Raw genomic sequence first — 12,808 nt, forward strand, 5'->3', positions numbered from 1 at the left:
GATTTTGGGTTTGCTCCTCTTTCTCTTGATCTTCTCCTAAGCCCTCTTCTTCTTCTTGTCCAGATGTGATCTTGTGCTTTTCAGAAGCACAGCAGGGTTGGAGGTGTCATAGAATCATAGAATCATTCTGGTTGGAAGAGACCCTCAAGATCATGAAGTCCAACCACAACTTAACTGTGGCACTACTGACTCCACTACTTCCTTGGACAGCTTGTTCCAGTGCTTCACAACCCTTTCCATGACAAAATGTTTCCTAATATCCACTCTGAACCTTCCCTGGTGCAACTTGAGGCCATTTCCTCTTGTCTTGGGCTCTGTGACTCATTTGATGCCTAACGGCTCCATGATGCTGCCCTCTCAACATGCTCCGGCATGTCAGGTGGCCCCATGTTCACTTTTCCCCACCAGGCCTTTTTTTCTGCCCAAAGCCACCCCTTGACACGGACTGTTATTTAATGCACATTTGGCCCAGCAGCTTCTACAGCAGAGGCCCAGCTTGGTTAGACTCTACTCACTGTCATGGTGGCGTTGCCTAAAAATAAGAGGTAACAAATCTGCTGAAGAGATAATAAAAATAAACATTGTCCTATCCATGAATGACAACAATATTTGGATGATAACAAATATCTTTAAAAAAGTACATTGTGATTAAATATTGTGAAGTGCGTAAAACACTGCTCTCCAGTGTCATATGGTACATTATACAATTCCCAGCCTATATTTCATAAATTATCAGTTTATTTTGTTGACAGAGCTGCCAGAAGCCAATCTTACTCAAGATAGTAAAGTCTTTCCTTTTCTACTCAATGTGTTTTAAATATTAAACAAGTTTAGGACACTTCAGGTGATACCGTCTACCTACCTCTGAATCTTGTCAGAGTTCCTTGGCTGCAAAGCACTAAGTGACACTGTTTTGGGTCACTGTAAATAGAGAAGTGAAACACCGAGGAGCAAATATGTCACTGATCACATTGGAAAAGAGATGATAATTTAAACCAGTGTCAGTCTGGAAATTATGACCTGATGGTAGACAGAATCCCTTAGGGAGAGGAAAACCTGTCCTACCAGGGATGCTGGATGGGGAGCTGAGCATAAAATTAATTTCAGAGGGTTATTTGAAATTAATGGTACTGCAGCTGGGCAGGAGTGGATGAACCCTCTGTCCAAGGTGGTCTGTGTTCTTCCGTCTTCATCACCATTTCCCAGGACAGAATAACGTGTGTCACTGAGCCTCTGCTTTCCACCCATAGCTCCGCTCCTAGGGCTCCATCTGCATGGGCTGCTGCGGAGATTCAGTCCACTTTCTGGAAATATTGAGGGATTTGGGATGAAAACAAGGCAAAAATCTGGCTCAAAAAAGTGCCCAAATTCATACATTAAAAAAAATATATGGATAGATAGATAGATAGATAGATATGGATAGATATATATGTATGCGTATGTGAATATAAAATATATAATGCATGTATATTGTACAATATCCCAATAGTATATAAAACAAGAACCACAATAATGCACAGACACTATGTATTCCTTTCCACCCAAAGATTTATGCTTTCAGAAGGTCTTATTTACAGGGAAGCCCCCCCCAGCAGTGCAGGGTGGAATAAGTAAGGTCTGTCTGGAGCAGATAATCACTCTGCCATAGGCAATGGCTCTGGCGCCCTTCCAGCAAACATTTATGGGTGGGCAAAAGGGTCACTGCTTCAACATATGTGATAATCCCATCGCGGGGCCGGGGGGCGGGGGGGGTGTCTCGTAATTCGGTTCACTGCTGCGCTTCACATACATGCAATCACTCTGCAGAGGCAGCTCTCCTTTCTTTTGGGGTGTATTTTACATATCGGCAAAGAGAGCCAGGAAGAAGAAAAACGTTGCATTAAAATCAGAACGGACCCTCGACCGCTTAAGTGCTTTCGTTTTTGTTTGGGTTTTTTTTTTTAGATTTTATTTTTATATATTTTTTAAGCCTAATTCACCTTAAAGAATCTCAAAAGCAACCACAAGGGAAAGGCTCTGTGAATTTTTGTAATGGAAAGCGGTAGCCTCTAGGGCCCAGAGGATATGCAGGGAGGCATTTTCTCTTGCTGGTGCAGCTGAGAGGGAGCGAGCAGCGAGACCTGGAAATGAAAGTAAAGAGATCAGGAGGCACATGGAGGGAGCTGCAGGGGCAGCCGATCCAGAAGCAGAATGCTGCCTTCTGTAATTAAATAGCACTTACTTATTATTATTACTACTTCTAGTAATAATACATTAATAATATCTCTAGTAATACAATACCATTTATCAACGAAAGTTTATACATAGTGTGGGGGGGAAAACCCAAGGAGAGGTGAGTCCTTTATTATTATTTTGGGGGGATTATTTTTGTCTTAAACCAATTCTGTATGTGTGTGTGTGTTTGTGTACGTAGAAAGGGGTGGACTTGAGAAACCAGAAAATCTGGATGTTGCTTCATTAGAAAGTAAAGGTTTCAGATAGTAACTGCATGGATGAAACGTTGTGTAATGGCAAATTTAAAAAAAAAAAAAAGTGAAAAATAATATGGGTGAGATTTTGAAGCTAACCCCCTCTTCCGCCAAAAATGTGGGGTTTGCAAAAAATAATTGTCAGAGATCCTAATCCCACCCCCTGGAAAAAATGTGGTAGTAGTCTAAAAGTGGATAGCTAGGGGAAAAGCCTCTGGGTTTATATGAAAAAAACTTAGTAATAATTAGGTTTGTGCGTGTTTGTGGTTTGTAGGTTTGAGAGCTGTGTTCAGGTCAGTATTTAGGTTGCAGTTTCCCCCTCTTGTTTGGTATAAACCCCGTGAAGCAGCAGAGAAACCCTTGTGGAGCAGCTTTTCAGATGCACCTTCCATAGGGGCTTGTAAAGTTTTTCAAATAAGAAGGTTGTGGGATTTTTTTTTTTCAAATTCTTTGTATGCTGTAGACAGTTTCCGGGTGACAGGGAAGGTTAGCCTTTTCCTTTTTTTTTCCTTTTCTTTATTTGTTCTTGTTGTTTTCTTTTTAAAAAAATCTTAAAGCCGCCCTGCAGCCTGCTGGATATGTGTGATTTTTATTTAGGTGGATTGGGGGTGGGGAAGGAGGAAGAGTATGTTTTGGTTTGTTTTCTTTTTTTTTCCCGGGGAAGCCTGGATCTCTCTTGCCGCGGGAGACCCCTCCCAGCAGGGCCGGGGTGCCGGCGCCCGGCCGAGCCGGGTGTGTGCAGGAGGCGCCGCCGGCCCCTCTCCGCCCTGGCCGGCCGAGGTGGCGCTTTTGTCCGCGGCGGCCGCTACGCAAGGCCGGGGATCGGCGGCCTAGTGATGGGGGTGGGGTAAAGGCGAGCAGGGGCGAGCAGGGGCTCCCGCTCCAGCTGTATGGGAACTAGCTCCAGGATTTAATTTTTGGCTGGGCATGAAACCAAGAGTAAGTTGCCGATGGATAGGCAGCGTCACTTCACCACCCCCTCCTTGCTCCTCGGCTGCACTGCGGTGCCCCTGGGGCAGGGGCCGGCATACAGGGAAGGGTGGCCAGTAGTACATGGGGTGTTGTGTGTGGGACACAGGGCTGGAGGGAGCGGAAGATGGGGTGATGGTGGCTGGGGTGGTCTCTTGAGGCTTTGCCCACCACCTCCATCCCCCTCCCAGGGAAACTCATGGTCACTGCTTTTATTTTCAGCTGGGGTTGAGGTTGTTGTTGCTGCTTTGCTATGCATTCGCTTGTGGTTATCGCTGGGTGAAGCTGGTGGCACCCCGACAGCAGCCACTGCGATGGTGCCACAGGGCAGGAGTGGGACTAGTGCGATGCTGGGGCATGGGAGAGTGGCCATGGAGGTACCTTGGGGTGGCTGGTGCATGGAGGGACAGGGTTGTCAAACCCAGTGGGCACAGCATGGTGGTGAGGACTCTGCGAGCTATCGCCTGTGACAATCGTTCAAACCCAGGGAGGGGGGCATGGCAGAGAGCGGCCACGGGAGCGAGTGGGAACCTGTGTTTGTAGTGGGCTGTGTGACCTGTTCTCTGCTTGATATGAGTCTGGTTCTGCTGCACCACTGAGGTGGCCAAACTGCAGCCAGTGAAAGATTCCATGTTGCAGACAAGCTCACCCTGGAGCCTTTTGCCTGGAGGAGAGCGCACACAGCCTGAGGCTGAGCTCCTGTCTCAGCTCTACAACTTGCCATTTGTGTCTTGGTGCACTTATTTCTGCTGAAATGTTACAGTCAAATCTGGAAGTCAGTCAAATGTTAACTCATTGCCATCCCAGAAATATAGTATGAAGAACTTTGCCCAAATGCAGCTCTGGCAGGGTTGTGAATAACACCCAGGTTCTTGATAAGGTAAATTCAAGTCTTCCCATTCATCTTGTAGTGTCTCATAGAACATATCTACTCAGTTTGTGATTGACTCACCCTGTTTACTGGCTTGTGCTTCCTTTTGAAGGCAAGAAAACCATCTTGCCTGTCTGCAGCATTTTATTTCTGTCTGGCAAATAGTTTGTAACTCATTGACAAACTATGAATAAAGTCCTCTTTAGATGCTGGACCAGAAAGGATAAACATCCCTGGACTGAAAGGATAAAAGATTTGTAGTGGGGATATAAATACTCTGGATTCAAATCCCGCTGCTGATTTGAGCAGATGAGTCTGGACAGAGAGATTTGTTGGGGGGGGACACAGGATGGGACGACAAGAAAGGACACTTGGGCACACTGCTTCATTAGTGGTTTCCACTGTGTTTCTGAAAATATTTAAAAGACTGAGAAAACAAAACATAAACAGGCTTGGTGCTTAAAACTAATAATGCATCAGCCGTGGAATGGTGTGCAGCAGAACTGAAGTGTTGCACGTATGGGCGGCTCACTGGGTGTTGGGTTTGCCGACATAATGAGTGTGCAGCTTGGTCTGAGGGTCAAATTAGACATGGTGAAGAGGCTGGAACTGTGAGAGGAGACAGAAGCGACTGAGTTTGCCAAGGAGGTGGCAGGGAAGGAGGTATGAGGAAGAAATGGAGGAGTCCAAGTGGTGGCCTCCAGCAGTGGTGAGGCAGGGGAGAGGTCTGCCATGTGTGGAGGAGGCTGCTGGTGTGGAGTCAGATCAAAAGGAAAAAGTGATTCCTGACAAACCTGAAGGACATTGGTAGGGCAGCAGCATGTGATGTGTGTTTTGAGGGTGTTGCCGCAAGGAGATGAGTCTTACGTGCAAAGTCATGACGTAAGCCTGAAGGTGTGATGGAGTTTTAGCAGGAGAAGCTGGTCGACCACTTGCAAGGAGAGAAGAATGTGCGGCAGTATCAGGGAGCAAGAGTCTGGAGGGGAGATCAGCCTGCAGTTTATGTCTAAAGAAGGCTATGGAGGGTCTTGAGTTGGAGAATGTTCACTGTGGAAGATGAGGGTAGGACTACAGAGAATAAATAATGTGCAGGGCACAGCAGAGCTTTTTAATGATGGTTTTGTAGCAAGGATCAAAACTGTAGCTCAGTATCGTGGGACTTGGAGAGATGCACTAGGGTGGTCAGCCATCCACATGAAGTAAGGATGGAGATACACACAGTGGATCTGGTGGCAATGGATGGTGAGGAGAGGAAAAAAACAGAAGGGGAGCTCCAGGATGCAAAAAGTTGGGTAACTCTAGGAAGGAGACGTTCTGGAGCCTTCCCCCGCAGTCCTGTGGCTCCACTCCAGCTTTTGGTCAGTAATGTTTGAATGCCCTTCTCTGTGGGCAATCAACAGTAACCAGTTCTCATTGTAACATATGCCACATCTTGCTGCGTAGGATGCTGCACAGTGGGGTCAGGGGAACCGTGAGAGCAGGTGCTGATCTCTTTTTCACTCCTTGCAGTAGTGTTCTGAAAGCTGAGCTCAGAAGCAGAGGTTGAAGTAAGCTGTGTGTATCCAAAGCTTTTCAAGGTGATGATCTGTTTTGTGGATATACACAATGATGAAGGTGCACCACAGCATTTTTGGAGTGCAGCTGTTGACTTTGTGACGACCAGCCAGCATTCCAACTGTTCTCCCCACAGTTATGAATAATCTCCCATTTCATCAGATCTGTGTGCTGCTACTTCACTTTCCCGAGTTTTGTTCTCTCCAGAATGGCTCATGTCATGGGCTGCTCCTCCAGGGAGGACAAGCTTGGAGCTGAGAGGGATAACAGCCACCAGCAGTGTCCTCGCTAACTGGGGTACAGTCCCACTATATCTGAACAGTGCAGGCAGAAGATGCTGACAGTAGGGGTCCATTAACAGTCACAGACAAGATGAGGTGGTGAATTGAGTCCAGGGTCCACCCAGCAAGTCCAGCAGTAGGAGATGGTGGCAGAGACAGGAGTGGAGACAAGCTGCCTACAGTGTAGGTCCAGGGTTTGTCCAGGAGATAGGATTGAGGACAGGTACACCTACAGTATAGCTCAGTGGTGCGGTATGCCTGGACCTGAGCTTAAATGGACCTCCTAGACCATGGGCAGAGGTTATGTGGGTGGGGGTCTGAGATGAGGCTGTTTGGGGCATTTAAAGCCTGTTAGTGCACTCAGGGCCCAGACAGTTTGAAATTCCTCCTTCCTCCCTGTCCTTTCACCCATCAGCCTTTGTGAGGGTCCTCTGGACCTTTTAACTCCTGCCCGCTAGTATATCTCTTGTCATTTCTCGTGGTGGATCTTTCCCTTCTCTTGTCTCTGATGGCCCTTGCAGTTCTTCCGTACGCACCTCTGGGGTTGCTCCATCCTCTTTTGTGGCTTTTTCTGTGTGGAAACAGTTCCTACCACTTCTCTTCACCTTGTCTGTTCTCTCTTCTTCTGTCTTTGTTGAATTTCATTCAAGGAGAAATATCAAATGAATTGCCTCTGTCTCTTTTGCTACCCCTTGAGCTGGTCTGCCTATAGCGTTAGTGATCATCTTAACCTCACAGTCTCCTTGCTGAATTTCCGTCTTTCTTCCTGATTGCTCATTATCCAGGCTATTTATAAATCATTCCAGGCCTTCCTTCTGTTGGTGTTGTACTGAAGTCTACCTGCTTTTCACCGCCACTTCTGTTCAAAGCCTTTATAGAGATGCTGATCATCACTCACGTTGTCTGTTGGCTTTCACTTTCTTGCTGTGCTGCCCATCCCATTCCAAATACAGCTGCTTAAAATCTTCTGCCTGCTGCTCAGACCAGATTGCTCTCAAATTTAATGTATGATACTTACAAACTGCAGAGTGTCACTTTAAAGCTCTTGCTTCCTTCTGCTACCACTTCTTTCTGGTCTTTCTCTTGCTTCTGCCTTTCCCCCTTCCCCCACCTCTCCTTTGTAAAGGGCAGGTATCAATTCTTCTGCATTTTGCATGATGCAGAGCACAATCAATAAGGGCTTGCTGAATTGTCAGGATTGATTTTCACATACCTTAAAGGTCCCTTCACCCTGTTCCAGACTGAATGTGCCATAGATACTGTAAGATACCTTAGAATCACAGCATGTTAGGGATTGGAAGGCACCTTGAAAGATCATCTAGTCCAATCCCCCTGCCGGAGCAGGAACACCTAGATGAGGTTACACAGGAATGTGTCCAGGTGGGTTTTGAATGTCTCCAGAGAAGGAGACTCCACAACCCCCCTGGGCAGCCTGTTCCAGTGCTCTGTCACCCTCACTGAGAAGAAGTTTCTTCTCAAATTTAAGTGGAACCTCTTGTGTTCCAGTTTGAACCCAGAATGATGGGGAAGGTAAAAGGGAGCTCGGTGACGATGCTTTCCAAGCTGACGTAGTGTAGAGTTAGATAAATTACTTCTGATTTTCTCGTAATCTCTTCAGAGGCCATCCCAGGCACAGTGTCTTCAGCTCCATCTGATCTCAGTGTTTCTGTGCTTGCTGCCTATGTCCCCAAGTTACCATTCGTCAAATGCTGAGCATTGTTTGTGATCACAACTAGTTGATGGCAAGGCTGGGAAATGGCAGACCTGTGCACCTTGGGGAGAGGTCAGGAAGGAGCCATTCCAAGATTTGCTTCCAAACTGCAGGGGATGATGCTTATGTACCTAGTGGTGTGATTCCAGCCCATTTTAGTTAAGAAAAAGAACATTACTCCAAAATTACTCCATCATAGTATTTTTTTCAAATGCCTGTGCTTGCCGAGACCCTGACTGGATTGGGTCAAACCCAGACAAGTTACTGTGCCCACTTGTGTCCCCTAAGTGGGGATAACTCTCTCTTGAGTCTTCTCAGGTACTGCCTACCCCAGTGTAAAACACTGCAGGGTGGAGCCCTGTTCCCTCTCCAAAGGAGCATTCCCAAGTCTCTGCTGCCCTTGCCTGCTGATTTTCAGCACTAAATTCCCATTGCATTGATTCATTCCTGTCCTTTTATGTGGACCACAACAAGCAATTCCATCTCCTTCCTTCACATATCTCTCTGATGTGCCTCCATGCATCTTATGGAGATTACTTGCCTTTGCATGCTGTGCAGTAAACTAGTTTAAATCTGTCCCATATAAATAGTGGTCAGAATTCTTTATTACAGGAGGGTCCCAGCACAAATACCTGAAATGACTGTTAGTGCAGGGGAAATGTTGATTTTTACTTCTGTTTTTTTCCCCTTTCCTAGAAGGCAGTCATGGTAACAGTTGGTTCCCATTGCTTTATTTACTGGCAGCTGAAGTAGAGAGCTCAAATTGAAGTAATTCCTCTTTGCTCATGTATCCTGGCAGTGCCGTGTGAGAAAAAGCAGATGCTTGGTAGTGAGCTGCTTGCTGTCCTGTGTCTGTTGGGTGGATAAATTACGGACTTCGGTGTTCAGGGCATCTGGTCTGGAATTTTGTTAGTAGTAAATTCAGGCACATGCAAAATACTATGCTGCTTAATGGCCAGCAAAACCTACAATGACTCATTTTGTGGTGTTTTGTCTTTTTTAAATTATTTTTGTATTTCTTCCTCTACAGTAACTATAATGGAGAGACAGAAGAGAAAACAAGAAATAGAGAAAGGACTTCAGTTCATTCAGTAAGTGGACAACCTCATTGTTTCCTGTGGCTTTGGAGGTGGTTGTCTTCGTATGGAGGATTGCGGGAGCTGAGTTCATCCTGTTCACCACTTCAGGGCTGCTGCGTGAGAGAGATATTGGTCCTGAGGGTTTTCACTGTGATTCTTCAGGGTGGTTCTTGTCCTGTCAGCTCTCTAAATTTGAAATTCTGTTAGTTTAATTTCCTTGGGTTTTGCCCTCCACTGCAGTTCCAGGCTGATCTTTATAGTCAGCACAATGCTAATAGTACTTGGACCTTCTGCTTCATCTTCAGTATGAGTATCTCCGAGTGCTCCCTCAACAAGGTTATTCCACCTTTCTTAGGAAGGGAGATAGTGTTTCTGTTTTGTAGGTAAGCAGGGTGAATGACTTGCCAGGTACCCCATAGGGTGCTTATAGGAGAAACAGATGACCCAGGCTCTTTTACAGTTGCCAACCGATAGGTACCTCAGGTCACTCTTCTGTGAATATCGTGTGGCCTTACAGAGCTTGAAGTGGTTGCTTATGTGGTGGTTACAAGTCCAAGGACTTTCTTATAAAATACATTGTTGTTTTTTCCCTCCAGTGTTTGAGTTAGCAAAAGCCTCAGATTCAGGTCTAGGTTCCATTGTAAGGACATAGCAAGTTCATTATCAGATTGGTCTGGGGTTTTTTTAAGGTCTGCTTTGAGTCCTGCAGTTATTATGGCTGAAATCTGTGCATCTGCAATAGGAAAAAAAAGCGCCAAATCTTCCATGTTACATATTCATATCCTGTGGCATGACAATTATATTTTCACCATTGTCTGAGACTAAATGAGGCTGATAACCCAACTTCAGAGAGGCAATTGTAAGGTTTGTTTTGTTAATATGTGTAAAAATCCACAAGATTTCTTGAAATAATTTAGAAATATGGGGGTGTTATTCATGCTTCCGGAGCGTACCTTGAATTCTGAACCAGGGGCAATACCATTTATTGGCTCAATTTAATGTGAAAGAGGTAGTCCTATTTTATAAGGATTTCGAATGTTTCTTACAGAGCCATGGCATTTCCTGTACTTGATTTTAAGGAGTAGATGATGATTAGATTAGGTGAAATCTAAAAAAAGTTTATTCTGACACCAATAAGATCATGTATACCATGTTGTATTTCAAAGGTGAGGATGGCCATGAAAGGTGCTTGGGGTTTCTCTAAATCCTATCGTTTCTCCTTGAAGAAAAAAGTCAAATATATGTGGACCAAGCCTGGATGACTTGTATGGTCCAGTTTGAAGAAAGAAACCTTTCTGCTAAATCTGGGTGCTGTTGTGGGGTGGGTGTTACCCACACAAGCACTGCTGGTTTTGTGGCACAGCCTGGCAGCCTTGGCCGAGACAGCTGGAGTTAAATGGCCTCCCAAACCTGCATTGTTTTCTCCCTTCCTTTTGTGGCGTAGGCCTGAAGGCATGTGGAGAGGAAAGTTGTGTTTATCATTGTATACCTTGGGTCACACAGAGGATTTGAAGAGGTCTTGGAGTGCCAGTCTGGTGCTTCTTGTTAGAACCAGATGCACATAAAGTACACTGGTATTCTCCATGACAATCACAGAATCACAGAATGTTAGGGATTGGAAGGAACCTCGAAAGATCATCTAGTCCAATCCCCCCACCGGAGTAGGAACACTTAGATGAGGTTACACAGGAATGTGTCCAGGTGGGGTTTGAATGCCTCCAGAGTAGGTGACTCCACAACCTCCCTGGGCAGCCCCACCTGGACACATACCTCTTAATGCTGGTGTTCTGCCTTTGCAGCACAACAGGACACTTACTGGCTTTCTAGATTTTCAGATAATGACTCTGACCTGTGCCACTGTAACATGATGTGGCAGATGCACTCGGCCCCCCTCATGGAAGATAGATAAACTCTCAATGAAAGACTGGGAAAAAGGTAGAAAGAATAGCTTTAACTAAACTTTGGTGGAGATGCTAACATAATGCTAATGGGGAAATTATGATGATATCATCCATGATGATACAGACTTGTAATACAGAATGTAATTTGCTAGTTTGATAGTATGCTATCCCCTACTGAATCAATTTTGGAAGGTACTTCAAGCAGCTAAAGGAGAAAGGAAATCCTTTGAGGAATCATAGAATGCTAGGGATTGGAAGGGACCTGGAAAGATCATCCAGTCCAATCCCCCTGCCGGAGCAGGAACACCTAGATGAGGCTACACAGGAACATGTCCAGGTGGATTTTGAATGTCCCCAGAGAAGGAGACTCCACAACCCCCTGGGCAGCCTGTTCCAGTGCTCTGTTACCCTCACTGAGAAGTTTCTTCTCAGGTTTAAGTGGAACCTCTTATGTTCCAGCTTAAACCCATTACCCCTTTTCCTACCATTGCTTGTCACCGAGAAGAGCCTGGCTCCATCCTCGTGACACTCACCCTTTGTATATTTGTCAACATTAATAAGGTCACCCCTTAGTCTCCTCCAAACTAAAGAGACCCAGCTCCCTCAGCCTTTCTTCATAAGGGAGATGCTCCACTCCCTTAATCATCTTTGTTGCCCTATGCTGGACTCTCTCCAGCAGTTCCCTGTCCTTCTTGAACTGAGGGGCCCAGAACTGAACACAATATTCCAGGTGTGGTCTCACCAGGGCAGAGTAGAGGGGGAGGAGAACCTCTCTCGACCTACTAACCACCCCCCTTCTAACACACCCCAGGATGCCATTGGCCTTCCTGGCCACAAGGGCACAGTGCTGGCTCATGGTCACCCTGCTGTCCACCAGGACCCCCAGCTCCCTTTCTCTTACACTGCTCTCTAACAGGTCATTCCCCAACTTATACTGAGCAAAATGCTCCCTAGTTGTGTTCTCTTCACCCCAGCTGCCTTTGAAGTGATAAAATGTTCTGTAATTCACTGAGATCGTCAACATAAAACCAGAAGGTTGGTTTCTCCATCAGACAAAAGCCAGTGTTTGCATAGATGCCTGTTTCATGAGCATTTTATCTTCTTTCTTTTCAGGTCCACACTACCACTAAGCCAAGAAGATTATGAGGTAATTAATAAATTTGTTTTCTGAAGCTGGGAACTCTTTGGTTAGCAAGATTTGTTCTGTTGCACAGCCATTAGTTTACATGCCAGAAGGGGAGGGCATAGGAACTTGTCTGTAACTTAAAGCTTTACGTTTCTGACAAGTACAACTTTTGGTGAAAGGAGAAAACACTTGAGTGTTCAAGAAGGAAGGAGATTTGACAGGATTATTTTTCCATACCAGAAGATTGGTGTTTTACAGGAGGGTGGGAAGAGGGGGCAGGAAGAGGAAATTTGAGAAATCATGTGGAAGAGAATGGGAAATTGGGAAACCTCTCCTGTCTCTTGAGTATCCACTTTGGTCTATTTTCTCTCTCCTTGCTGCCCAGGCCTTTTTGCAGAAGCTAGTGAGAAACCTGTTTGCAGAGGGCAATGATTTGTTTCGAGAGAAGGATTTCAAGCTTTCACTGGTGCAGTATGTAGAAGGGCTGAACGTGGCGGATTACGCAGCCTCCGATGAGGTGACCATCCCAAAGGAACTCCTGTGCAAGCTGCACGTCAACCGAGCTGCCTGCTACTTTGCCATGGTGAGCATCTTCCCAAGTCATCCCCAGGGGCCAGGGAGGACTTCATGGTTGCAGTGCTGTGCACTTAGAAAAGATGGCAAGAGGGGTTTCAGTTGATCTTGTGCATTCCCGTCTCTGCCACTGGAGGAGACGATGACACACTGAAAACATCTCCCCACTGTTGTATGGTGTCCTGTGAGACCACAGGAGGGATGTGAAGAAGGGGCCAAGCCTAAGGTGCTGAGAATGCAGTTGTGGTCCACGTTGCTGAAGAGTTAGTACAATC

The 12,808-nt window shown here is 45.9% G+C and overlaps 1 protein-coding gene across 6 annotated transcripts in view; it reads left to right on the forward strand.

Annotated features, from left to right (window-relative positions):
- The first annotated feature begins 1,695 nt into the window (after nucleotides 1-1,695).
- ZC3H7B (zinc finger CCCH-type containing 7B) overlaps nucleotides 1,696-12,808 on the forward strand; it is a 49,244-nt gene continuing 38,131 nt past the window's right edge. For all 6 annotated transcript variants that reach the window (XM_080345759.1, XM_080345760.1, XM_080345763.1 and 3 more), the window contains exons 1-4: nucleotides 1,696-2,332; nucleotides 8,885-8,945; nucleotides 11,948-11,981; nucleotides 12,346-12,543. In XM_080345759.1, coding sequence (XP_080201885.1) covers nucleotides 8,893-8,945; nucleotides 11,948-11,981; nucleotides 12,346-12,543 — 285 coding nt within the window. In that variant the 5' untranslated portion in view covers nucleotides 1,696-2,332; nucleotides 8,885-8,892. The remainder of the gene's footprint in view (nucleotides 2,333-8,884; nucleotides 8,946-11,947; nucleotides 11,982-12,345; nucleotides 12,544-12,808) is intronic.

This window comes from Nesoenas mayeri (genome assembly GCF_963082525.1).
Source record: "Nesoenas mayeri genome assembly, chromosome: 1".
Taxonomy (NCBI): Eukaryota; Metazoa; Chordata; class Aves; order Columbiformes; family Columbidae; genus Nesoenas; species Nesoenas mayeri.